Here is a 27,183-nt window from a genome sequence, read left to right on the forward strand (position 1 = left end):
CCAGGAAAGTGCTCTGAGGCCTGAACTGTGCACACATCCCGTTCTCATCACCACCTGCACCTTTATACCCACTTCACAGAAGAGGAAACAGGGGCACCAAGAAGTTAAGTAAATTGCCACCAAGGCTTCCTGCTGGTACGTGGCTGAGCCGAGACTCAAGCCCAGTCTGTCTGGCTCTAGTTCAGCCTCTCAAGTGCTCTGATGGGGGTAAGGCCAGGGCTCAGGAAGCACAGAGAACGGGCACCTCACCTGGCCTCGGGCAGTCAGGAATGGCTTCCCAGAGAAACTGACACCTCAGTGGAGCCTGAAGAAGGGAGAAGAGGAACTGATGGGGCAATGAAATAGGAAAGGGCTGTTGAGGAAGAGGGAAGGGCCCTGAGCAATGCCTGGCGGCTAGGCCACCCTGGCTGCAGCCTGACGTGTGTGATGGGGCAGGAGACCAGGCCTGGTGGGCAGTGCACCCTGGGGGCTCAGCAGACAGCGTGGTGGGGTGGCTCCTGGAGCATCAGGCTGGGCCCACACCCCTCAGCTCCTGAGACAGAGGGCGCAAGCGCGGAGGGAGGGGAGCCGCTGATTTACATCCTACAGGTGGGGGGGAAACCCAGGAAGTGCAGCCCGGGCACTAATCAAATCTAGGCTAATAATAAACGTCCTGAGTAATGAGTGGCCTGGGCCGGAGCAGGCGAGGTGGCCGGAGCCGGGTGGGCCAGGAGGAGCCATGTGAGTAGCCGGGGAGGTGGGGGTGGGCGCAAGGGGCTCCGCCTGGGGCTCTGTGTGGCATCGGGGACACAGGGCAAGCTCGGGCTGCCCCGGGGCCTCCCGTGCCCGTGCACGTGGAGAGCCCTGGGTCTGGGGCCCTGGGGGTCTGGCCTTGCTTTCCTATGAGCAGCTGCAATGTTGGAGGGTCGGCCTCACAGGCAGGAAGTCCCTCTCCCTCCCTCCCACCCCAAGCTTGCCCCAGGACCCACAGCCAGATGGGCCAGGACGTTTTTTAAACATCAAGAGTCTTTAACAGGCCCTCCTGCAGACGTCGACCAGTGTCCACACTTCCAGGATTACCCATGCCCCGCTGGATCACTTTAGAGACAAGTCCAAACAGCGTGTTACTGATCTGTAAATACCTCTGTATTTCTCCCTTAAAAACAAAAACTCCTTAAAAAACACCCCCCCCCAAAACTCTCATGCCATGACGACTTCTGCAAAGAATGATTCCTTAGTGTCACCAAAGCGCCCATGTTCAGACACCCCCAACTGTCTTGTCATTGTCTTTTCCAGATGATTTGTTCAAATCAGGATCCAAACACCATCGTTTTGGTTATATGATTTAATCTAGAACATTCCCACTCTGTCTGTTTTCCCTTGCTGTTTTTTTTTTATTTTTTTATCAAAGAAACCAGATCATTTATCCTATAGAATTTTTATCAGGGCAGTTTTGAAGGTTTGTTCAAAGGCCCAAATCTGGAAGCGTGGGTGCTAAAGCAGGTGGAAGGGTCCAGGCCCCTCACTGTGCAGATAGGACCCACGGCCGGGTTGGAGGGGCCACGGCTGCTCTGTCCACCACACGCCGGGCAGCGGGTACATCTCCTCTGTGAATCCTTTGGATGGGAATCCTTTGTGTCAAGCAGCCACATCCCCAGATGTGTTCCCAGCTAAGGGCTCGGATGTATAAGATTTCTGAGCGAGTTGGACCAGGAAGGGACAAGAGGTTGCCTTGACACAGGATGGAACCGCCCAGGCCCAGGCCCACGAGTCGGGAACCTGTCAGAACTGGGACCAGGCGCTGACAGAGGCCGCCAGGAACAGCAGAGTCGGGCCTGCCTCCCCTTGTCCACCGACTCGCTGTGTGACCTTGGAGGAGCCCCTTCACCTCTCTGGGCTCCATTTCCTCGGTCGTAAAATGAAGGAGAGCCTCTCCCCCACCAGAAGTCCCTGAGAAAAACACAGAAAGGCTTTGAACCTGCCTGAGCTCCTCCTGAAGAGCCACAAGCAAAGGCGCTGAGAAGGGCTGCAGTTAAAAACAACAACAAAACTTTGGCTTTCTTTAGCCCAAGGTTTTTCAAACTAATTTGACCACAGAGGCCTTTCTTGGTCCAGCACCTACAAAGCCAGGCATGTGAGGGAGATGGGCAGACAGCTGGGGTGCAGGAGAGCCCGGGCCATGAGCCCAGTCCACAAACCCAGGCCTGCGAGAGCTCTCCCCTTCTTCCCGTGGTCAACACGGCTTCTGTTTTGCTTGCCAGTGTCAATTTGGGGCTTTTCCTGCCCTTCTTTGGGGCTGGATGATGGTTCTGGAACTTTATGTAGGTTCCGGTGGTGTTGGAGGAGGGGTGGGCAGGGACAGTGCAGACATCTGGTCAGCTGGGTGTCTGCCATCTGGCCAAGTGGGCTCTTGTGTCCCTGTCAGATCCAGTGGCTTGGTGCCCTCTGACCAGGAATGGGTCTTTGAAGCTTCCTAGGCTGCCCTCGTCCGATCCAACCTGCTGTCCACTGGCCATCGCTTCCCTGTGGGTGGGGTGGTGGCAGCTTCCACCCTCCTCTCCCCAAATGAGAGAAGGCTCAGGGGTCTCTTCAGTTTTGTGTGGTCCTCTGCTTATTTTCTTTTAATTGAAGTATAGTTGATTCACAATGTTGTGTTAGTTTCTGGTGTAAAGTGATTCAGTTATACACCTATATATTCTTTTCATATTCTTTTCCATTACGGTTTATCACAGGATATTGGATATAGATCCCTGTGCTCTACAGTAGGAGCTTGTTGTTTATTTTATATATAGTAATGTGTATCTGCCAATCCCAAACTCCTAATTTAGGTCCTCTTGCTTTTATTTATTTATATTTTTTGGCTGTGCCGTGTGGCTTGTGAGATCTTAGTTTCGCCACCAGGGATCGACTCGGGGCCCCAGCAGTGAAAGCACCAAGCCCTAACCACTGGACCGCCAGGGAATTCCCAAGCCTCTTGCTTTATAAGTTTGCTTTGTGAACAGATGGTAGTCACAGGCTGGAAGCCCACAAAGTATAAAAAGGTACATAACACAGCCTTCCTTTCCTCCTGGTCCTCTGTCTGCCCAGCTTTCCTGGCCCCTCTAGAATAAACAGCTCTGTTCAGATGCTTTACATGCCACAAAGTTCACCTGTTTAAGAGCTCTGTGCAACCATCACACTAATCTAATTTTAGAACATATCATCATCCCCAAAAAACCCCTGTCACTCCTCATACCTCCCCACCCCCAGCCCTAGGCTGGCACTGACCTACTTTCTGTCTCTATAGATTTGCCTACTTTGGACATTTTATAAAAATGGCATGTGCTGTCTGGTGACTGGCTTCTTCCATTAGCATGTTTTTGAGGTTCATCCATGTGGTAGGGTGTCAGTACTTCATACCTTTTTGTGGCCAAATAACATTCCGTTGTACGGATGGACCACATTTTACTAATCCATTCATCAGTTGATGGACATTTGGGTTGTTTCTACTTTTTGGCTATTATGAACAATGCTGCTGTGAATATTCAGGTACAAGTATTTGGGTGGACATGTTTTAATTTCTCTTAGGAGTGGAATTGCTGGGCCATATGGTAATTCTGTGTTTAATGTTCTGAGGAGCTGCCAGACTGTTTTCCAAAGCGGCTGCACTGTTTTTTTTTGTTTTTTTGTTTTTTTTTTGCGGTACGTGGGCCTCTCACCACTGTGGCCTCTCCCGTTGCGGAGCACAGGCTCCGGACGCACAGTCTCAGCGGCCATGGCTCACGGGCCCAGCCGCTCCGCAGCATGTGGGATCTTCCCGGACCGGGGCACGAACCCGTGTCCCCTGCATCAGCAGGAGAACTCTCAACCGCTGCGCCACCAGGGCAGCACCCTAACCCATTTTTAAACTGGGTTATTTGTCTTTTCATTATTCAGTTGTAAAGGTTCTTTATATATTCTGGATACAAATCCCTTATCAGATATATGATTTGGAAATATTTCCTCCAAGTCTGTGGAATATCATTTTATTCTCTTGATGGTGTTCTGTGAAACACAGAAGTTTAAAATTTTTATGAAGTCCAATCGCTCAAGCTTCTTTTTAATCATTTGTGCATTCCATCTCACTGCCTAACCCCAAATCATGAAGATTTACTCCTGTTTTCTTCTAAAAGTTGTCTAGTTACATTTAGGTCTATGACCCACTGTGAGTTACTTTCTGTGTATGGTATGAGTTAGGGGTCCACAGTTCATTCTTTTGAAGGTGGCTTACCCAGTTGTCTCAGCACCATTTGTTGAAAAGACTATCCTTTTTCCCGTTGAATCTTCTTGGTATCTTTGTTGAAAATCAATTGACCATAAATGTTAGGCTTTAGTTTTTGACTCTAAATTCTACTTTACTGACCCACGTCTGTCCTTATGCCAGTACTACACTGTCTTATTTACTGTTGGTTTGTAGTAAGTTTTGAAATTGGGAAGTGTGAGTCCTACAACCTTGTTCTCTTTCAAGAGTGTTTCAGCTCTTCTGGGTCTCTTGCATTTCCATATGATTTTAGGATCAGCTTTTCAAATTTTGCAGAAAAGCCAGCTGAGAATTTGATTGGGATTGCACTGAATCTGTAGAATTATTTGGGGAGCACTGCTAGCTTAACAATATTAAGTCTTTCCATCCATGAATATGGAATATCTTTCCATTTATTTAGGTCTTCTTTCAGGAATGTCTGGTAGTTTTCAATGTGCAAGTTTTGTACTTCTTTTGTTCAATTTATTCGGCAGTATTTTATTTAAAACACCGTTTTTGGTTTCTTATGTTTCCTTACAGTGTTTCTTTATGTATATACTAATACTTATAAATCTAGATTAGAACTTTCTCCCTTTTTGCAGAAAGAAAGAAAGGAAGGGAGACTATGAACCATGCTGTTATGGACCTTGTTTTTATTTTTTTATTATTTTAAAACAATTATTTATTTATTTGGTTGCGCCGGGTCTTAGTTGTGGCAGGCGGGCTCCTTAGTTGTGGCATGCAAACTCTTAGTTGCGGCATGCATGTTGGCTCTAGTTCCCTGACCAGGGATTGATCCTGGGCCCCCTGCATTGGGAGCACAGAGTCTTAACCACTGTGACACCAGGGAAGCTCCTTGTGTTTGTTTTTCCACTTAATATATCCTGGAGTTCTTTCTAAAGCAACATACAGAGAGCTTCCTCACCCCTTTTCTACAGCTGCATAATAGTCCAGTGTATATAATTTACTCAGTCAATCCCCTACTGATGGACATTTGTGCTACTTCCAATCTTCGGCTATTACAAACATTGCTGCAATGAATTTATCATTTTGCACTCTGAAATAAATCCCAGAGTTTAATCACTGTATCAGCAGGTAAAAACATCAGTCATTTTGACTAATGTTGCCAAATCTTCCCCCTTGAGGGTTATCCCTATTCCTCTCCTTCCAGAGTGAATGAGTGCCACTCTCCTTGTGACCTTGCCAACAGGAGGTGTTATTAAACTTCTGGATTTTTAGCAATCTATTAGGGGGAAGATGGTCTCAGTGTAGTTCAAATTTGCTTGTCTCTTAGGAATGAGACCAGACAAATTTATGCTGTTCGTCCCTGTCTGTGAACTGTCTGTTCATTACCTTTGCCCAATTTTCTGTCGGGTGGCTGGCCTTTTCCTTTCTGCTTAGTCTTTTTTTATATCTGCGTTTCTCCTTTTGTATTATTTTTTTATTTATGGCTGTGTTGGGTCTTTGTTGCTGCATGTGGGCTTTCACTAGTTGTGGCGAGCAGGGGCTACTCTTCATTGCAGGTGCGCAGGCTTCTCATTGCGGTGGCTTCTCTTGTTGCGGAGCACAGGCTCTAGGCTCACGGGCTTCAGTAGTTGTGGCACTTGGGCTCAGTAGTTGTGGCTCACGGGCTCTAGAGCACAGGCTCAGCAGTTGTGGCGCATGGGCTTAGTTGCTCCGCGGCATGTGGGATCTTCCCGGACCAGGGCTCGAACCCGTGTCCCCTGAACTGGCAGGTGGATTCCTAACCACTGCGCCACCAGGGAAGCCCATCTGCTTACTCTTTAGATACAAGTTGCAAATGTTTTTTTCCTGTTTTTCATTTGTCTTTGGACTTTCCTCCTTAAGCTGCTTTTTACCATGCAGAAGTTGTTTGTTTTGTGTAGTCTATTTTATCAATTTTTTATTTTATAGAGTTGGGATTTGGGGTCACAGAAAGGCCTTTCATACTCCAAGGTTACAAAGAAGTTATTGAATGGTTTCTTCTCTAGAAGTTTTAAAAATTTTATTCTTTTTCACACTTAAATCTTCGGGCTGTTTTTTCAATCTAGGGGAAATTATTTTCTGTGCTGTTTTCTGGCCCAATCATTTTGTGCCAAGAATCCTTTCCTCTAAGTTCTGAAAGCAAAAGCCAGGGTTTCTGCTCTTCCCACCCCACACTCCAACCTCAGGACAGCTCTGTCCTGAGTCCTACTTGAAGGGAGGAGATGCAGGCAGGGGAGGGGGCAGAACAAAACTCAGACATTACGCAATGTCAACACAGCGCAAGAACGAGGGTTGCTTTCTACTCCACATGTCTTCACTGAGGACAGCTCTGTATAAAGTATTTGGTTATTTGTGAGCACTGGCCGAGGACCTACTGTGTGTCTGGTATTACAGAAGCACTGGGCTCAGAGATGAATGAGACAGTGTAAGGAGGTACATGGCTACACCCTCAGATGTCAAATTACAAAGTAAGAAACATCACCAGGTAGAAGGTGCTCAGGCCACATGGCCATCCAGGAAGGCACACCTGAGACATCTCAGAGGAGAGGTCAGGTGACACGGCAGCATACAGGGACAAGTGTCTTTGGGAAGTTATAGTGCTTCAGCCAGAGGCTGAGGTTCTGGGGGCAGTTCCCAGGCCTGGAGTGTGGATTTGCTGATTATGAAATGATTATAATTAATCCATTATATTTTAAACCACTTTATCCAAATAACTACCACTTGGCAACCGCACCTCAGGCCAGTTCCACGCGTGTCCTGTGCATGTCCTCAAGGAAACCTCCTCTGCAAAGGAGCACCCACAGTCCCCGTTTACAGAAAAGAAAACCCGAGGCTGTGCTGCCAGCCTTTCCCAAGCTGGCTGGCGACTCAGAGCTGTGCTGTCCTCCACAGGCATGGCTACGCTCACACACATTCTGTCACTGAACCATGGGAAATCGGTTTTCAGAATGAGTCAACAGGAGGCAGAAATTACAATGGGAAGAAATGGTCATCCCCACCTTTCTTTCTTCCTCTTTCTTCCTGATTCATAAAAGAGAGACTGTAAACGATCACTGTAATTCTCTCACCTGTCACCCAGAATGTGGAAACTGCTGAAACTCTTTCGGACCCCCTAGCCCACCACATGCTCAAGGAGAGACCACCCTCTTTGCTGCCAGCTAATCCATTTGCCCCAAATGCAAAACACTCTGCAGTTTTTCTCCCTCCTTCCTCCCTGTCTTATAAGTTCTGTCATTGCCCTGTTCACTGACAGTGGTCTAGGGGTGTCCCCTCTCACAAGTGAGTGACTACTGTAGACACAAAGTCAGAGTTATTCTCTGATTGTTGTTCACTTCAACATGACGATGTAAATTTTGTTCACAGCTGAGCCATGTGACCTCCCTGGAGTTGAAACTCCTTGGTTTTCTCTGCATGTCTCAGTAACTCATCCCCAGCTCTGGGGCAGATCCAGCCTGTCAACTGGTCAAGCAGACTCGCTTATATACAGTTCCCTGGTTCCACTGGAGATGTTCCTCCTGCTTTTCTCCTATTTTAGTTGAGACAGGGCTCCCCCTTGGCCTCCAGGCCATGTCCCAGGGACTCCCTTCACCATCATTCTGAGAACTTCTATCTTTCCCTCTTGACTGAGATGGACCCTGCTTTCCCCCCTCCTCCATCAGTTGAAAATCAACTGACCATAGGTGGAGAGCTTATTTCTGGGTTCCTTTCTATTCCACTGCTCTGTCTTTATTCCATTATCACACTGTTTACTTTAGCTTTGTAGTAAGTTTTGAAATCAGGAAGTGAGTTCTCCAACTTTATTGTTCTTCTTCAAGATTGTTTTTTGACTAATCAGGGTCAAATGAATTTTTTTTTTTTTTTTTTTTGTGGTATGCGGGCCTCTCACTGTTGTGGCCTCTCCCGTTGCGGAGCACAGGCTCCGGACGCGCAGGCCCAGCTGCCATGGCTCACGGGCCCAGCCGCTCCGCGGCATATGGGATCCTCCCAGACCGGGGCACGAACCTGTATCCCCTGCATCGGCAGGCGGACTCTCAACCACTGCGCCACCAGGGAGGCCCCAAATGAATTTTTAAGACGGGTTTTTCTTTTTTTGTGTAAAAAAGTCACTGGGATTTTGTTAGGGATTGTATTGAAACTGTAGATCACTTTCAGTAGTACTGACATCTTAACATTGTCTTTCAATCCATGAACATGGGATGTCTTTTATTTAGATCTTCTCTAATTTCAGCAATGTTCTGTAGTTTTCAGGGTATACTTCTTTCACCACCTTGGTTAAGTTCATTCCTAAGTATTTTATTCATTTTTATGTCTCTGAATATGGATTTGTTTTCTTAATTTCCTTTTAGGATTGTTCATTGCAAGTATATGAAAAATGCAACTGATTTTTTGTGTTGCTTTTGTATCTGCAACTTTGCTGAATTTTTAACAGTGTTTAGTGTGTGAAATTTTTAGAGATTTTACATATAAGATCATATCACCTATGAACAGATAATTTTACTTTCTCCTCTTCAATTTGAATACATTTATTTCTTTTTCTTGCCTAATTGCTCTTCCAGTACTATGCTGAATTGAAGTAGTAAGAGTGGGCATTCTTGTTTTGTTACTAGTCATAGGAGAGAGGTTTTCAGTCTTTCACCACTGAGTGTGATGTCAACTGTGGGTTTTTCATAAATGGCTGTTATCATGTAGAGGAGGTTGTCTTCTATTCCTACTTCACTGAATGTTTTTATCACGAAAAGGTGCTGAATTTTCTTAAATGCTTTTTCTGCCTCAAAATGATCATGTAGTTTTTTCCTTCATTCTTGTAGTGTATTACATCTATTGATTTTCATGTGTTGAACTATTATTGCATTCTGGAAATGAATCCCACTTGGTTATAATGTATAATCCTTTTAATATGCTGTTGGACTTGATTGGCTAGTATTTTGTTGAGAATTTTTGCATCTATATTCACAGGGCATATTGGTCTGAAATTTTCTTTTCTTATGACATCTTTATTAGGCTTCAGCATCAGTGTTATGCTGACCTCACAGATTTAGGAAGTGCTCCCTTTTCAATGTTTTTGAAAGAGTCTGAGAAGGATTAGTTTTAATTCTTCTTTAAATGTTTGGTAGAATTCACCAGTGAAGCCATCTGGTCCTGAGTTGTTTTTTTTTTTTAAATGATCACATTTTTTTCTTTTAAAAAAACTTTATTTTTGGCAGCGTTGGGTCTTCATTGCTGTGCACGGGCTTTCTCTAGTTGTGGAGAGTGGGGACTACTCTTCATTGTGGTGTGCAGGCTTCTCATCACTGTGGCTTCTCATTGCGGAATGTGGGCTCTAGGCACATGAGCTTCAGTAGTTGTGGCACACAGGCTCAGTAGTTGTGGCTCACGGGCTCTAGAGCACAGACTCAGTAGTTGTGGCGCATAGGCTTAGTTGCTCCACAGCATGTGGGATCTTCCCAGACCAGGGCTCAAACCCGTGTCCCCTGCATTGGCAGGTGGATTCGTAACCACTGTGCCTCCAGGGAAGCCCCAGTCCTGGGCTTTTTGTTGGGAGGTTTCTTATTACTGATTCAATCTCCTTACCTGTTATAGGTCTATTCAGATATTCTTTCTTCATGTATCAGTTTTTGTAGATTGTACGTTTCCAGGAATTGTCCATTTATTTAGATTACCTGATTTGTTGGTGCACAATTGTTCACAGTACTCTCTTATAATCTATAAAATATGTACCAATGCCCCACTTCCATTTCTGATTTTAGTAATTTGAGTTTCGTCTCTTTTTCTTAATCAATCCAGCTAAGGGTCTGTTGGTTTTGTAAATCTATTCAAAAACCCAACTTTTGGCTTTGTTGATTTTCTCTACTATAGTTTTTCTTTTTAATTTATTATTATTATTTTAATCAATTCTTTCTATCTTTATTTATTTGGCTGCATCAGGTCTTAGTTGCAGCATGCAGGATCTTGGCCACGGCACCTGGGCTCTTTGTTGCGGTATGTGGGCTCCAGAGTGTGCGGGCTCAGTAGTTGTGGCATGCAGGCTTAGTTGTCCCACGGCATGTGGGATCTTAGTTCCCCAACCAGGGATTGAACCTGTGCCCCCTGCATTGGAAGGCAGGCTCTTAACCACTGGACCACCAGGGAAGTCCCTATTACAGCTTTTCTATTCTCCTTTTTATCTCTGCTCTAATCTTTCTTTATGCTTGCTTTGGGTTTAGTTTGCTTTTTGTTTTCTAGTTCCTCATGGTATAGATAGGTTAAGATCTGAGAAATTCTTCTTTTTTAGTGTACCCATTTGTATCTATAAATTTCCCTCTTAGCATTACATTCACTCTATCCCATAACTTTTGGTACATTGTGTTTTCATATTCATTTATCTCAAGATATTTTCTAATATCTCTTGTGATTTCTTCTTTGACCCATTGGTTGTTTAAGAGTGTTTTGGGGGGAATTCCCTGGTGGTCCAGCAGTTAGGACTCTTTGCTCCCAATGCAAGGGGCCCGGGTTCAATCCCTGGTCTGGGAACTAGACCCTGCATGCTGCAACGAAGATCCAGCGTGCTGCAACGAAGATCCGGCACAGCCAAATAAATTTTTTTAAAAAGTGTGTTGTTGAAGTTCCACATATTTGTGAACTTTCCAATTTTCCTTCTGTTATTGGCTTTTAGTTTCATTCCACTTTGATCATAAAAGATTCTTTGAATTACTTTAATCTTTTAGAACCTATTAAGACTTGTTTTGTGACCTGATATATAGTCTGTCCAGGAGTATGTTCCAGTGACACTTTAGAAGAATGTGTAGTCTGCGTCGCTGAGTACAGTGTTGTGTATATGTCTGTTATATGGTGGCTTTACAGAGTTGCTCAAGTCATCTTGTCCTCATTGATCTTTTGTCCAGTTCTCCTACCCACTACTGAAAGTGGGGAATCGAAATATCCAAATATTATCATAGAACTGTCTATTTCTCCCTTCAATTCCATCAACTTTTGTTTCATATGTTTGCACCCTGTTGTAACACACGTGTTTATAATTGTTAAATCTTCTTGCTGTATCAAACTTTTAATCAATATATCTTGTCTTTGTCTCTTGTAACCTTTTTTTTTCTTTTTTTTTTTTTTTTTTTGCGGTACGTGGGCCTCTCACTGCTGTGGCCTCTCCTGTTGCAGAGCACAGGCTCTGGACGCGCAGGCTCAGCGGCCATGGCTCACGGGCCCAGCCGCTCCGCGGCATGTGGGATCTTCCTGGACTGGGGCACAAACCCACATCCCCTGCATCGACAGGCGGACTCTCAACCACTGCGCCACCAGGGAAGCCCTCTTGTAACCTCTTTTGATTAAACTACTTTGTCTTATAATAATATAGCCACCTCAGTTCTTTTTTGGTTATTATTTGCTTGGACGATATTTGCCCATTGTTTTACTTTCAAGCTCTTTTGTCCTTTTATCTAAAGTAAGTCTCTTATAAACAGGATATAGATGAATACTGTTTTTTTAATCCAATCTCTCAGTCTCTGCCTTTTGTAATAGCAGAGTTTACTCCATTTACATTAATATGATTACTGATAAAGGAGTTACTTCTGCCATTTATCTATGTGTTTTCTGTATGTCTTATGTTTTCTGTTCCTCAGTTCCTCCACTAGTGACTTTTCTTTTGTATTTAGTTGATTACTTGTAGTGTGCCATTTTTATTCCCTTTTTCTTTCAGTTTCTGTATGTTTTTAATTATTTTTTTAAGTGATTACCCTGAGGATTACAATGTCTTAAACCTCTAACAACTTAGTTTCAATAATAATTAGTTTCAGTAGTGTACAAACACTGTTCTATATCTCTGTCCCTTCCTATTGATATTGATATTGTCATAGATTACCTTTACCAGTGCTCCTTATTTTTTCTTATGACTTCAAGTTACTGTCTAGTGCACTTTCATTTCAGCATGAAGGATGACTCCCTTTAGCATTTCTTGTAGGACAGGTCTACTGGAAACAAACTCTCTCAGCTTTTTCTTATCTGGAAATGTCTTAACTTCTCCTTCATTCCTGATAGTTTTGCCAGATATGCAATTCTTGGTTGATAGTTTTTTTTTTCCTTTTTGCACTTTAAATGTAACAGCTCACTTCTAGCCTCCATGATTTCTAAGGAGAAACCAGCTATTAATTTTATTGAGGATCCCTTGTATATGACAATTGTTTCTTTGTTGCTGCTTTCACAATTCTCTCATCTTTGCATTTCCACAATTTTATTACAATGTGTCTCAATGTGGGCATCTTTGAGTTTATCCTGCTTATTCACTGACTCTCAAACATGTATATTCATGTCTTTCCTAAGATTTGGGAAGTCTCCAGCCATTATTTCTTCAAATATTTTCTCTCTCTCTTCTCTTTGAAATTCCTATGTGCATACGGTGTTACATTTGATGGGCTCCCACGAGTCCCTCAGGTTCTGTTTATTTTTTCTCATTCTTTTTAATTTGTTTCCTATTCTAAATAATTTCAATAGTCTTATCTCCAGGTTCACTGATCCTTTCCTTCTGGCTGCTCAGATCTGCTATTGAACCCCTCTAGGGAGTCTTTTCATTTCAGTTAATGGACTTCTCAATTCCAGAATTTCAGTTTGTTTCCATTTTTTAATAGATTATTTAGAGTGGTTTGAGGTTCACAGAAAAATGGAATGGAAATTACAGAGAATTCCCATATACCCCGTCCCCAAACATGCACAGCCTCCCTCACTATCCATAACCTGCACTAAAGTGGCACATCCACTACAATTGAGTAACTACATTAATACATCATTATTGTCCAAACTCCATAGTTTACACTGGGGTTCACTCTCAGTGTTGTACTTTCCATGGGATTTGACAAATGTATAATGACTTGCATCCACCATGACAGTATCATACATAACAGTTTCTCTGCTCTGTAGAATCCCGTGCTCCACCTTTCTCTCTCCCTCCCCCTCAACCCCTGACAACCACTGATCTTTCTTCTGTTTCCAGAATGTCACAGAGCTGGGATCATACACCGTGGAGCCTTTTTATCATGGCTGTTCTCAGTCACATGCATTTAAGATCCCTCCTTGTCTTTCCATGGTTTGAGAGCTCATTTCTTTTTAGTGCTGAATAAATTCCATTGTCTGGATGCCACAGTTTATCAGTTCACCTACTAAAGGGCATCTGGATTGCTTCCAAGTTTTGGTTCCTTTTTTACAACCTCTCTTTATTCATATCCTCATTTTGTTCTTACATCATTTTCCTGATCTCCTTTAGTTCTTTGTCTGTGGTTTCCTGTAGCTCATGGAACATATTTAAGACAGTTGATTTAACATCTTCGACTAATATTTCCAATGTCTAGGCTTCCTCAGGGATGTTTTCTGTCAAAGTCTTTTTTTCTGTGAATGTGCCATATTTTCCTGTTTCTCTGTATGTTTTGTAAGTTTTTTGAGAACTGAACATTTTGAGCATTACATTGTGGTAAGTCTGGAAATTTAACTCTCTCACTCCTCAGGGATTGCTGAATTTTTTGTTGCTGAGAGCTGGAGTCTGTGACTCTTCCAAACTGTTTTTGCAAAGTATGTATTCCTTGTGTGTAGTCACCAAAGTTTCTGTTCCTTCATCTCTGCAGTCAGCCAGTGACCTGACAAAGATTTTCCTAAATGTGTGACTCCCCAAATGGGGGGCAGTAGATCTCTTTCAATCCCCTGGGAGCCACTTCAGCCAGGGAGGCTGAAACAATGCCCACCACCCTCTGTGCTGGCTCCTCAGTGATCAAAAGTGGCAACCAGCGATTAGAACCCACAATCCCAACATTCAGAGGACAAGGTCCTTATTGCCCATCCAGGTCCCAGCAAGTTGCCCCAGGGACATGAACAGCCACCACCCCACGACAGGCTGAAAGGCACCAAAACTCCCCCAAATCTACCTGTCTCTTTGCCCAACTGTCCCATAGACAACCCCAGAGCTCCAATATCGTTACTTCAGCCAAGGCTGCCAGCTTGATGGCCACTAGGGGAGAAGCAGGTCGCTGGGGCTTCCTCCTGGCCATCTTCCCTGGCATCGCTCTCACGCCCCCACTTTGATTTGAAACGTCCACAGAGTTCCTAACTCACAGAGCCCTCCCTGTAGGTGACCTGCTTGTTCTCAAGGAGGCTTTAGAATCTCCTCCAAGTCTCCATTGCTCCTGAATTTCAGGATGGTGGGTCTTGGTTTGAGATAATTTATTGTGCAGGACACCTGATTGGCTCTTTGAATCTGGAGGCTGTCTTTCAAATCTGTTTTCTCTAGAACTCCCATCAGTCAACCTCCGGACGTCCTGATATAATTCCATATTTTTCACATCTTTTCCAATTTTCTGCGATATTTCTTCAATTACATCTTATAACCCTTCAACAGATGTTTTTATTCTGGCTATTATATTTTAAAATTCCTAGTCATTCTTATTTGTTCTATGCATACAGTTCTTCAAAAGTAGCACATCACCGGGCTTCCCTGGTGGCACAGTTGTTGAGAGTCCACCTGCCGATGCAGGGGATGTGGGTTCATGCCCCGGTCTGGGAAGATCCCACATGCCGCAGAATGGCTAGGCCCGTGAGCCATGGCCACTGAGCCTGTGCATCCGGAGCCTGTGCTCCACAACAGGAGAGGCCACAACAGTGAGAGGCCCGCGTACCACAAAAAAAAAAAAAAAAAAAAAAAAAAAGGTAGCACATCACTGAGAATTCCCTGGCAGTCCAGTGACTGGGACTCCACACTTTTACTGCTGAGGGCCCGGGTTTGACCCCTGGTTGGGGAACTGAGGGCCCGGGTTTGATCCCTGGTTGGGGAACTAAGATCCCACAAGCCAGAAAAAAAAAAAAACAGATTAGCACACCATTCTTTCTCGTGGATATAGAAGTTCTCTTCTCTTTCTAAGGATGTCTTGTTTTCATCTTGTAGTTTTTTTCTGTTCCCTGCATTGTCTCTATTGGCTCTGGATGGATTTCTTCTGCTTGCATCGTCCAAGGTCTCTTTCATGCAGAGGTGGTGCTCCAATATCAGGTGACCCTTGGCTGCGGCTCACAATTCACATTGAGGCAGTAATGGCTGATTGGAAGTTCTGGGTAAATGGACGGGGTTTTCACATAGAAGCTTTGCTCTAGTGGTCAGGCAGCGGCATGGTCATTTTCTTGAAAGAATCTCCCAGTGAGTGCCTCCACAGCTTTTCCTTTGGGTCAGTTTTTCCAGAGCAGAATCTGCTGGTTTCCTGCCAGTTGGAGGATGGGGAAGGACACATCTTTTACAAACCTGGCCACAGTACTCCTGAGGTATGGCTGGGGGGATAGTGGACCTCACTGCCACCCCTCCTCAGTTGTGTCTGAGGAGACCCCAACCTCCTGCTCGGATGGGTGAGGGGCTGTCACCTGCCTGGGGTCAAGCCCTCTTTATGTAAGTCTCCATCCAACCGTATTTCACTGCTCTGCCCTCCTATCCCCCACGGTCAGAGGTCCTAGTGCCCCAGTTCCAGGAGGTTCCTAGCATTCGGCAACTCAATTCTGCTTCCTCCCCGTGAGCTTCAACCGAGAGAGATCTTCAACTGAAGCCTGTCACCCCAGGCCCTCTGCCTTCCGTCTTCCAAAACGTTGCTGACACCTGTCCCCTGCTGCAGTCATTTCTTCCATTCCATCTTTGAGGACAACTATCTTTTCCTGCCCTTTCAGTTTGGTTTCAAGAGGGAAGGAGGATAAACCCAGGTGGTTAAGCTGCCGGGTCGAGTGGGAGCCACTGGTCTTTCCTCAGTGGACTTCCATTAAAGAATAAACAAGTGCCTCAAAAAATGTTTAAAAGAAGTTGTTGGGGAGGAAAATGCCATGAAATTAGGCAGAAAATTACAGAAGACTCAGCAACACACAACCATCTGGAATGAGTCCCAGATACCTTGCAGAGCCAAAGAATCCAGACAATGAAAGTTCAAGAACAGGCAGTACCAGCAGCCTATGGCCCTGTGGCGTTCAAACTCAGAACAGAAGTTACCTCTGGGAGCGGATGTTGGGTGGGAAGGGCTCATGGGAGTCATCAGGGTGCAAGAAATGTTCACCACCTTGACGTGGTGGTCATGACACAGGTGTGTACACGTGGAAAGATTTGTCAAGCTGTACTCTTGAGATTTGTCATTGTGTGTGTCTCACATCTCAGCAAAAGAGCAAGGGAAGGAAACGGACATTTATTGAGTGCTTGCTGTTTGCTAGGCACTGGCTAGGTCTGCTTTTCTACTTCATTCATTTAATGAGCACCTACTATGTGCTCCCAGTTAATGGGGAGACAGTATCAAATAATTGCATCACAAAAGTCAAGTGACAATAGTGATAAGAGCGTATCAGAGTGCAGAAGAAGGGGCAAGTCCCAATCCAGGGTGGGAGGGTGTCAGAAAGGCTTCCCTGAAGAAACGAAGTTGCAACAGACATCTGAGGGGTCAGGAGGAAATGACCAGTCTTGAAGCATGAAGAGCATGGGGTGCAAAGGGACCAGCACGTGCAAAGACCCCGTGGCAGGAGGCGTGTGCACGTTCATGAGGGCAGAGAACAGGGCCGAGCAGGGCTGCACTGATGCCAGAGGGGCCTCAGAACTGCCGTGCCCCAGACGGGAAACTGAGGCTCAGGGTGTCAGCCCCAGGTTGCCCAGCAAGTACAACTGGGGCAGAAACCAACTCTGTCTGTTCCCCCTAGGGAACGTGAGCGGGAGAGGCCTCCTGGGCTCCGGCCTCCAGTGGTGCCAGCTGCCCTCACATTCCCTGCCTCTCAGCCCCACAGGGCCTGCGGCTGGGGGTGGCCATGGAGCCCTGCCCCGAAGAGCAGTACTGGGACCCACTGCTGAACACCTGTGTCTCCTGCAAAACCATCTGCAGCAATCAGAGTCCACGCACCTGTGCAGCCTTCTGCAGTGAGTTTTGGGGCCCGAGCCTGGGCTGGATGCCCCTCCTGCCCCCGGAGGTCCCCTTGGCCTGCACTTGGGGCCTGAGGAGGGGTGGAGGGAGACGGGAGATGGACAATGTGGCACCTTCTACCTTTCGACCCTCCTACCCTCCTTGCAGCTTCCCAAGCATGCTCTGTTCCTTCCTGCCTCAGGGCCTTTGCACAGGGATGCATTTCCCCACCTTCTCCCCTGGGCTCCCTCCTACCCGGCCTTCAGGTCTCAGCCCCAAATCAAGAAGTCCTCTCTGACTGCCGGATGGAAAGAGGGCCCCTCCTTCATCATTCTCTGCTCTTTCTTCTGAAACTTTTTATTACAGAAATTATGACAGAGAGAGAGGACAGCATGATAAACCTGTCTACCCATCAGCAGCTTTAGAAATTCCACCTTTTCAGTCCCCAATTTTTTTACTTGTGTATTTTAAAGCCAATCCAAGAACTCGTATTATTTTACCTGTAAATACTGGATCACGAATCCCTAACACATAAGGGCCTTTAAAATATAACCTCAATATTTTATCACTCCCAGCAATAATTCCTTAATATCATCTGCACTCAGGCCGTATCCAGTTTTCTCTAATTGTCTGGAAAAGTGTCTTTTGCTTGCTTTTTCGTAACTTGTTCTTTCCCTGATGGAACTTATCACAGCTTGTACCACACGTTCTTTCCTGTGTGTTCATGTGTCTCAACCACCTGAGAGCTCAATTCCTTCCTTAAGCCTAGCACAGTGCCTGCCACATAGTAAGTGCTTGATAAATACTGGCTGAGTGGGACTCAGAGAGGCTGAGTGACTTGCCCAAGATCACACAGCACAATAATGGAAGAGTTAGGATTTGAACAACAACTTTGAGTCTGCAACACCATGGCTCTGAGCCACTATCCATTAATGAGGTGGACATTCACTGTGTTGACCCACAAACCCCTGGGAAGAGGAGTCTGACAGACCCTTCAAGGAGGTTATTATCTAGTGGGAGAAATGACTCCACTTCATGGTAAAAAGGTGAACTACCGTAAAACGTCACAGCTGGGAGAGACCACGTCCGGCTGATGGGTTGGGGAGCAAGGAAGTTTTCTGGTAAGAAGCCACACCTGAGATGGATCGTTAAGAGTCCACAGATGCAGAAGTCAGATGAGGGGGAACGGCACCCCTGGAGGAGAGACCAGCATGGACAAAGGAATGAAGGCGGGAAAATACAACAGGGAATATCGAGGCCCAGAGGGGAGGTTGTGAGGTCAGGCAGTGAGGGCTGGTGGTCTGTGGAGCTGTCACCTGCACAGCCACATGGGGGTTCCCAAGGAGGAGAGGAGGTCACGGCAAACCCGGGAACACTGCTGCCATCAGGCTAACTCCACCTTGTGAGTGTCGGGGTCAGGAGGGTCCAGGGCCACAGCAGGGTAAGGGCAAGGGGTGGTCATTGGTCCTGACAGGATCACCCGAGTCTTCCCTGAGGTCCCAAATGCATGCCTTCCTGGTTTTGTCTTCTACTCTGAAAAGGATGTAAGTGTTGGCGTGTTTGCAACACAAAGAGGCACAAGTGAACATTCTATTTAAACCTTGAGCGTTATTCATTATGTGTCAGGCACTGTGCTGGGGACTTCAAATCCTCGTGGCTTCAAGGTCTGGGCTCTTGGCCTCTGTCTTGTGCTGCCTCCAAAATGCGCCCTGAAAACCTGCATGCGAGTCACATTTTCATATGAATGAATCTTAGAGACAAGGGAAACCTACGCTGTGAAAGTATAGGTTTCTGTATGGCACTCAAAACTGCTCTCTCCAGCAAGTGTGAATGGGCTTCAGTTTGCTTGGCTTCTTCCCCTTGGCACTGATGCCCGGTTAAGCTCCTGAAATTCTCATTTATTATTAAGACAGAAAAAACACTATTAATTTGAGCTTTCTCACCTTCCTTCCAGTCCCCTTCCCCAACTTGCTAAGGCAGATTCTGGCTTTGTTCTCCATTCCTTATGTTTATATGAAATATGCTTCTCCCTTATGAGGTTTGAAAAACCCAAGTAAAGAAGTTATGTGACAATGTAATAACTTAAAAGATAACTAGAAAACCCTTATACAGTTAGTACTAAGAAATGTTCTTTTAAATAATATATAGGTCAAAGAAGAAACAATAGTGAAAAACAAGAACATTCTAAACTAGGTATAGAAAAAACACTACATGTCAAAATGTGTGTGATGCAGCTAAAACAGTACTTAGAGAACAACGTATAGTCTTAAATTTGCATACTGGAAGAGGGCTTGGATTACCCTGGAACTGCTTTTGGGGAACTGGACTAGGATTTTTTTTTAACTTTGATACCCTTTGAGGCCAGACCCCCAGTTCCTGCCTGCGTCTGTCACCCAGCAGCATCACGCATCTCTGTCTCCCAGAGTCACTCAGCTGCCGCAAAGAGCAAGGCAGGTACTATGACCAGCTCCTGGGGGACTGTATCAGCTGTGCCTCCATCTGTGGACGTCACCCCAAGCAATGCACACACTTCTGTGAGAACAAGTTCGGGAGTCAAGTGAACCTCCCACCAGAGGTCAGGAGACAGCGGACCGGAGAGGCCTTGACCCGGACAGACAACCTAAGGAGGTACCAGGGATCAGAGCACAGAGGCTCGGATATGGGTCCAGGTAAGCCACCTAAGGTTGGCCTGCGCGGTGTCCAAGGGTCAGAGTGGGTGGAAGGCAGGCACCAGGCCTCAATAAGGAGAGGCTGCAAAGCAGGAAGTCCAGTGCAGGCAAATGGCCAGAAACCAGGGGGGTGGGGGGATCATCACAGGATAGAAAAAAAGAATTAGGCAAAGTTTGCAGAAGTCTGTGGGCAAGAAGAAGCAAAAGGAGAAAGAAGACCTGACAGTTGGGAGTCTCGTAAAGGTGGCTGAATGAATTCTGAGAACACAGGGCAGCGAGTGGACAGCACAGCTAACCTGTGAGCACCCCCCACTCCATTTAGAGGCAACAGAGACTTCCCAAGAATGAGGAGGAGAAGTGCTGCCAGAAAAGCTCACGGTGGAGATGGGCCTCCTGAGATATGTGAGAGGGGTCCCCTGAACTGGGCACCTACTAAGCGCCGAGCACTGGAAATGACCTAATTAATCCTCCCAGAAAACACCTCTTGGCTCAGCAACTCGGCTCTGTGGTGTCAGAAAGGACGGGGCTTGGGTGGGGATGTGGACCCAAACACTTGATATTTATGGTGCTCTTGGTCTGCCAGGCGCTGGCTGGTTTTCCTCCTTTTCTGTGACTTTCCTCATGACATCACTTCCATGAGAACAGGCTTCATGTGTCCTGATAACAAAGTGCCCAGCCTGGTTCTTCTCAGTTAGACCGTTGTCTCTTACTCTGTTCTACTCTCCTGTCAGTAAGCTGCTGCCGTGTAACAAACAGCCCCCAGATTCCACGGCGTGTTATTCCTCATGGCGTAGGGCTTGGCTGGAGTCAGCTGGAGGGGCTCTGCTCCTGAGTCTCTCCTCCTCCCCTGGGACCAGCGGGTGGGCAGGAGCATCAGAGGTGACACACGGGCCTCTGAACCTCTTGGCCAAGAGCTGGCACCCATCATCTGCTGCATCCTATCCCTCCAGATGCAAAGCCAGCCCGATTCAAGGTGGGGGAGACAGACCCCACTCTCAGCTGGAGGAGAGGCGAAGGATTTGTAGCTGTGGGGGGTTTGTGGCCGGTTTTTATCCAGCACAGCCTCTTGTGAGAGGAAATGCAGATTCACACACAGAGGGCGTGGATATGGGGGGAGGGGGTGACGAACGGAACCACAAAGGGGGCTGCTCTCCAAGGTCTGGTGACCCCCACGCCTGCCCTGCAGTGACGTATTTGACTCTTCCAGCCAAACCCAAAACCCCGTCCACCTCCGATGCCACAGATTCCCCTTTACAGACAGAGAAATTGAGTCTCAAAACCTAGAGAGTCAGTGCACAGTTGAGCGGGGACTCGGGCCCGGCCTGAGGGTTCCAAAGTCTGTCCACTCTGCAAGAACCAAACCCCAGAACAGTGTTCTGTGGCACGTCGCCCACTTAGGGGGACCTCTTGCCAGTGTGACACCGTTAGCCCTTCCTGTCTGTGACCACCAGCCAAGCCCCCTCCCCAGAGGGCCTGGGGTGGACCCTCCAGGTACGAATCCCCCAGGAAGTGTGGACAGACATTCCAGGAGCTAGTGGGGTCAGTGTGACCACGTCTGACATGACCGCTGTCCCAGTCATTCCATGGTGCGGCCTCCTGAGCCTTGGGGGCTGGGTGACGCCTCGCCGTACCTGCCCCTGCCCCGTGTCCCTCTGGAGGTCTGGGGCTTACGTGTGTCCCACTGTGTCCTGATAGCTGGGCGTGCAGGTGGGGCGAGAGCTGGGTTTGGTGGGGACTGTGAACAGGAAGTGCCGGGCCCACACCCTGGGTGTTAAGGGCAGGGCGTGCGGGACACTGCCCGTGGCAGCGGGGCTGACCTGTCCCCCCCTCTCACTCCCCGCCCTGCCAGCCCCCACCTTGGCCCCTCCACGTCTCTCAGAATGGCCGTTCCTTCATTTGACGGTAACTGTGGAGGGCTCAGCTGTGCCTGGGGGGCGGGTGCAAGAGACAGGCAGACCCTGTCGCTGACCCCACAGAAGTCACAGTCTGATGGGAGAGACAAGACAAATGATTGAGTAACCTCAGTGCGTGGCGACGACATCCCCCAGCCAGGGTGCGATGGGGCGAGGAAGGTCTTCCCGAGGAGAGGCTTTCAAGGTAGACTGGGGACCAGACCCCTGGTTCCAACTACCACCGTGTGACCTTGAGCAAGTCACTTAACCTCTCTGAGGTTAAGTGTTTCCGTAAGACTGAGATCATCTGCCTTCACGGGGTTGCTGCGCTGCGTGTCAGGATCAGCACGTAGTAACTGCTCATTTAAAAGGAAAGCATACATCTAAGAGACGAGGTGGAGAAAGGTGTTCCAGGCAGAGGGCACAGCATGTGCAGGTGCTGGGAGGGGCTGGGAGCGGAAACACACGGATTCTCTGTGGACAGGGTACAGCCACTGCTAGTACCACTGGGGCTGCGACTGCTACAAACAGTGGGAGCAAAGACTAAGTTTTAGTGAAAATTAAGGTTTGCTTTTCTTATCCGAGCCCACGGAGCCCCCAGGCCCTATTCAAGAGCCTCCTGGGTCCCGGGTTCAGAGCTCTGGGTGGTGTGAGCACGGGTGACCTGGGACGTCTCCAGACTCTGTATCTCCCCGTCCCCACCGGGGACAGTCAGCCCGGCACCCCCTCACAGGGCTCTTGCGGGGCCTCAGCGACCCTGGGCCTTGATGCTCCAAATCCTTAACTTGATTACATCTGCATAGGCTTTTTCCCCAAATCAGGTCATGAGGTCCCACGTGCAGGTTACCAGGCCCCTTGTGGGAGGGTGATGCCCACCTTGGGAGCACATCCTGCATGGCGGCCTGGGGGTTGGTCTTGTCTCTGGCTTTTTATCTCAGGGTGTGGAGCGTTTTCTCCCCACACACGCACCGCCCCCATCCGCCCCCGACGGCTGCAAGAGATGTTACCGTGGTGGCTGCCCCAGGCCCCCCTTCATCCCCAGGGCTGAGGCTAGGGAAAGGGGGCAGAAAGCCTCGGGAGCCCACCTCACCCCTCCCCTGACCTGCCTGCTTGCTGGGCTGGGGCCATGGGGATGCTGGCGGAACGTTCCACTGGGTCAAGCTGCTACCAACAGCGCAGAAGCTGGAGCGTCCATCCCATTTCACCAGGAGGTAGGCAGGCCTGACCGTGAGCAGGGGTGGCCGCAGGGCCCAGGCTCAAAACCTGCCCTGTCATGGCTACATCAAGGCCCCTCAAGACAGGTCATAGCACTGCCGCCTGGCCAGCTCGAGCTCCAGCCCAGCAGCAGCAGTCAGGGAAATCCTGTTTCTAGGTGAGACTGACTCTGAAAACAGTACAAGCACGGAACAAATCTAATGGAAAACCCGCTTGGAAATAAACCATCCGCGGTGCCCCCTGGTGGCGGTGCTCAGAACTGTGCCGCAGGCCTGGCTCTCAGGCAAGGACAGAGCTCACATCCTTTCCGGACTGAAGCCCCTGCACCCACCGGAGTCAGCAGACAGGGAGGCACTGGGCGAGGCCGCTCCGCTCCGGGGCTAGGTCACTGAGGGCCGACAGAGGGCAGCGACTGAGCTTGCAGACCTGAACAGCTGGCGACTGAACAGAGGAAGCACAGCAGTGGCTGGGGAGCCCGTCCCCCGACCTGGCCAGCCTCTGACTCGGCTTTAACAAGCGAGGCAGCCAGCATGCTCCTTGCCGTTCCCATTTGGAAAGGACGACACACAGGGAATGGGACGGAAGAAAGAAGGTATTAAAAAAGCGAGGTTTGGGGAAAGTCTCTCCCCAGGAGCAACACCTGCTGCAGCCTGGGTTTGTCGGTTCCCACATGGTCTCGTCTAAGCGTATTTCACACCAGGCAGAGAATCCCGGGCACCCACCTCTCTCTCCCTGTTCACTTCCTGCTCCTGAGGCTCAGCCCATCTCAGGACCCACCACGGAGCTGGTCTCTGGCTCTCACTGTAAACAAAGCCCCGCAAATGCCTGCATCCACGTGCCTAGAAGTGAAGGTGAGTCCACAAGCCTGGAAAGGGCGTGTTCGTGTTGGCAGGTGGTTGTACGTGGCCCTCAGAGGAGACCACCCCACCCAGATGTGCCTGTGTCGCCAGCCTGGGACAGAGGCGGAAGGTGACATCTTTCGTAGTTTTAACTGCACCGCTCCTCTGGATCCAGGGCCTTTGCGAAGCATGTTCTAGGAGCGGGTCACCAGGCAGGAACTGGTTCCATTTCCCTCAGGAAGCCCCAAATCACCCTCCTCACATGGTGGCTCAGGGCGCCCGGGAGAGCAGAGCAGAGGCTGCCAGGCCTCGTCATGGCACAGGCCAGGCCCTGCGTCCCCTGTACTGCGTACTGCTGGGTGCAGGGGGGCCCAGCCCAGCCCAACTTGAAGGGCGGGAATCGAGGACCATCTCCGAATGCCAGCAGCCAGCCTCGAGGTAGTTTGAGTGTTAGAATTCAGCTGAAAACACCTGAAATATGCAGATGTTTGGTCTCAAATCCACCCAGCAGTTCACTGTGTACTTAGCAGCGTCTGGTAGCTGGGAATTCCACCTCCCATATGAAGGCTGCCAGCCTCTCCCCCGCTAATCCGGCCAGGCCGACGGCTTTATTTTATCCCAGGGACGCACAGGAGCCGGTGGGCAGAAGGGGGCCCGGGAGCTGGGACACATGGACGTCGCTGGCCGGGGGGGGTGCCAACAGCCCACCCAGAGCTCTGTGAACGTCAGGGTGGTGCCAGCCAGCTGTCACTTCATAAAATTCTGCCTCTAAGGAGCGTGCATAACGAAGAGGAAGTGTCCACCTCCCCATCTGTGCGCGGCTGGCCTGGAACCCCGGCATGGAGCCCATCAGACCTGTCCCCAGGTGCAGCTCTGCAATTGTGACCAGATCTGAGGCTCAGTTTTGTCATTTGAAAAACAGAGCATAAGATGGTGTGGCCAGGGCTTCCCTGGTGGCGCAGTGGTTGAGAATCTGCCTGCCAATGCAGAGGACATGGGTTCAAGCCCTGGTCTGGGAGGATCCCACATGCCGTGGGGCGGCTGGCCCCGTGAGCCACAATTACTGAGCCTGTGCGCCTGGAGCCTGTGCTCCACAAGAGAGGCCACGATAGTGAGAGGCCTGCGCACCGCCATGAGGAGTGGCCCCCACTTGCCACAACTAGAGAAAGCCCTCTCACAGAAACGAAGAGCCGGCACAGCCATAAATAAATTAAAAAAAAAAAAAAAAAAAAAAAGATTGTGTGGCCACAGCGGGAACAGGCTGCAGGATCCTCAAACAGCTCAGCAAGGAGGCGCCACCTCACCCAGCAACTACACTCGTAGGATGCGTCCATGAGAGCTGCACACACACGTGCACACGGAAACCTGCACACAAGCCTTCACAGCCGCCAAAGGGTGGAAACCGAAATGCTCATCGTGGACAAATACACACGATGTGGTGCATCCACACTGTGGAACGTTACTCAGACCCAACACACGTGGCCACACGCCTCAGCCTTGCAAACACACGGAGGGGCCGGACGTGAAGGTCCCGTGCTGCACAGTTCCATTGGTGTGAAGTGTCCAGAACAGGCGACAGAGACAGCATGGTGGTGCCCGGGGCCTGGGGCGGATGGGGGGCGTCATGTGGTGCCGGACACACCCCAGGAGCACAGGCAGCAGCTGCATAAGCCCGAGAACACACTAACCACTCCCCCTCATCTTCACGGCCGTGAGCCTGGCAGCATGTGGACTACACCTCAACCTCTAAAGGGGGCAAGCGACCCTCCTTCACAGAAGCGCGAGGGTCAGGGACACACTACACAAAGTGTTGCGTGCAGCAAGACCAGCAGGCAGCCAGCAGCCCCTCCTCCCGGGCTGGGGGCGCCCAATCCCAGGGCCCGGGACAGATTTCGAGGGCAGGGCTTTGGCTCAGGGCCCTGCGCCCCATTTCCCCAGGCCCCCCTGGTTTACACCTGCCCCCCAGGCTCAAGAGCAACAACACCGTCTCTCTCCAAGCACGTGCTCCCTGGTCAGACAAAGATCCTCCCTGGACAACTGTCCACCTGCTCACCCGTCCACCTCTGGTACTGTCCCAAGCTACACCCCACAGCGAAAGAGAACGACAAAGGGCGTCCAGCTCCGGGGTCTCCTGGCCCTCCAAGGGGGTGTGGGGGTGACCGCATGGCTTGTTTGGGGCTCACGAGGAGGAAGCAAGCGAGCAGGACGAGGAGCTGCTGGCCGGAGGGGGTGCTTCAGGGAGGGGTCCCTCCTGACTCTGGGTCCCCCGCTGTCTTGCAGCACCCCCAGGGCTAAAGCTGAGCGCCGACCAGCTGGCCCTGGTCTACAGCACGCTGGGGCTCTGCCTCTGTGCCATCATCTGCTGCTTCCTGCTGGCCGTGGCCTGCTTTCTCAAGAGGAGGGGGGACCAGGTCTCCTGCCAGCCACCCCCCGGGCCATGTCGGATGCAGGACAAGTCCTCCAAGGGTGAGCACGCAGTGGGGTCCTGGACATCCCTCTGTCCTGGCTCTGCCCCCGCTTCTAAGTGGAGAGCGGTTGCCAGTTCTCCCGGGGAGCAGCCTGGCGCCAGTTCCTACAGTTTCCTATCTGTCTTGATGAAATTGGGTCAAACATCAAGGCAAGAGACAGAGCCCTGAGGAAGGGTGGGTGTTGGGCCCCGGGGCTTGTCCCACTTGCCAGGAGAGGGCAACTAAAACCGGAGGTGGTCCCCTGGGGGTGCAGGGCGCAGGCAGGCTGTGAGGCCCGCTCCTGGGGGTGCAGGGCGGGGGAGGAGGGGTCCAGGCCGAGGCCAACGCCCTCTCCCCCTCAGCAGATCACTGGATGGAAGCGGGCAGCGCTGCAGGGGCAACGCCCGAGCCGACGGAGACGTGCAGCTTCTGCTTCGCGGAGTGCAGGGCGCCCGAGCGTGCTGGGAGGTGGGCGCGCCACGGCCAGAGCGCAGCCGGACAGCCCTGCGTGCGCGCCCCGAACGGCGGCCTCTGCGGCATTGAGGTCGTGTGCACGCCCGCCCAAGAAGGAGGCCTGGCCACATGAACCTGGGGGTGCTGAGGGGGAATGGTGATGGGAGAGAGAAATGTCGGTGGGGGGAGACTGGGGACAGAGGAAGAGAGCAAGGGGAAAGGACAGGGAAGGGGGAAGGGAGTGGAGGGATCAACGGGCAGAAGGGCCAGGGCCACCATATTGACCCCAGGGCTCCACTGTAGGTCAGTGGCACCTAAACGCACCTGCAGTAAAAGCACCCACACCTGCCGGACCCAGCCCCGGGCACCCTTTGCAGAAATAAAACCCCCCACACTGCCCACTCCTCACTGCGGCTGGTTTGGGTCGCATCTCCCCGTGGTGACTGCCCCACCCCACCTCTCCCGCTGCCCCTGGGCTCCAGGCCTGGTTTCCAAGGATCTGAGCGAGTGTGTGGACTGAGAAGCAGGCTCTGCTGTCCCGTCACCTGGAGAAAGCAGCTGGCTGATGGTGGGG

General features: G+C 49.5%; 1 protein-coding gene across 1 annotated transcript; it reads left to right on the forward strand.

Annotated features, from left to right (window-relative positions):
* Positions 1-659: 659 nt before the first annotated feature.
* TNFRSF13B (TNF receptor superfamily member 13B) lies at positions 660-26,742 on the forward strand (the record flags this gene model as incomplete). Its single annotated transcript, XM_081219352.1, has 5 exons — positions 660-720; positions 16,974-17,111; positions 19,518-19,763; positions 25,990-26,175; positions 26,522-26,742. The coding sequence occupies 5 exons, from the start codon at positions 660-662 to the stop codon at positions 26,740-26,742; spliced, it is 852 nt and encodes a 283-aa protein (XP_081075478.1).
* Positions 26,743-27,183: the final 441 nt, after the last annotated feature.

The sequence above is a fragment of the Mesoplodon bidens genome, assembly GCF_964165515.1.
Source record: "Mesoplodon bidens genome assembly, chromosome: 19".
Taxonomy (NCBI): Eukaryota; Metazoa; Chordata; class Mammalia; order Artiodactyla; family Ziphiidae; genus Mesoplodon; species Mesoplodon bidens.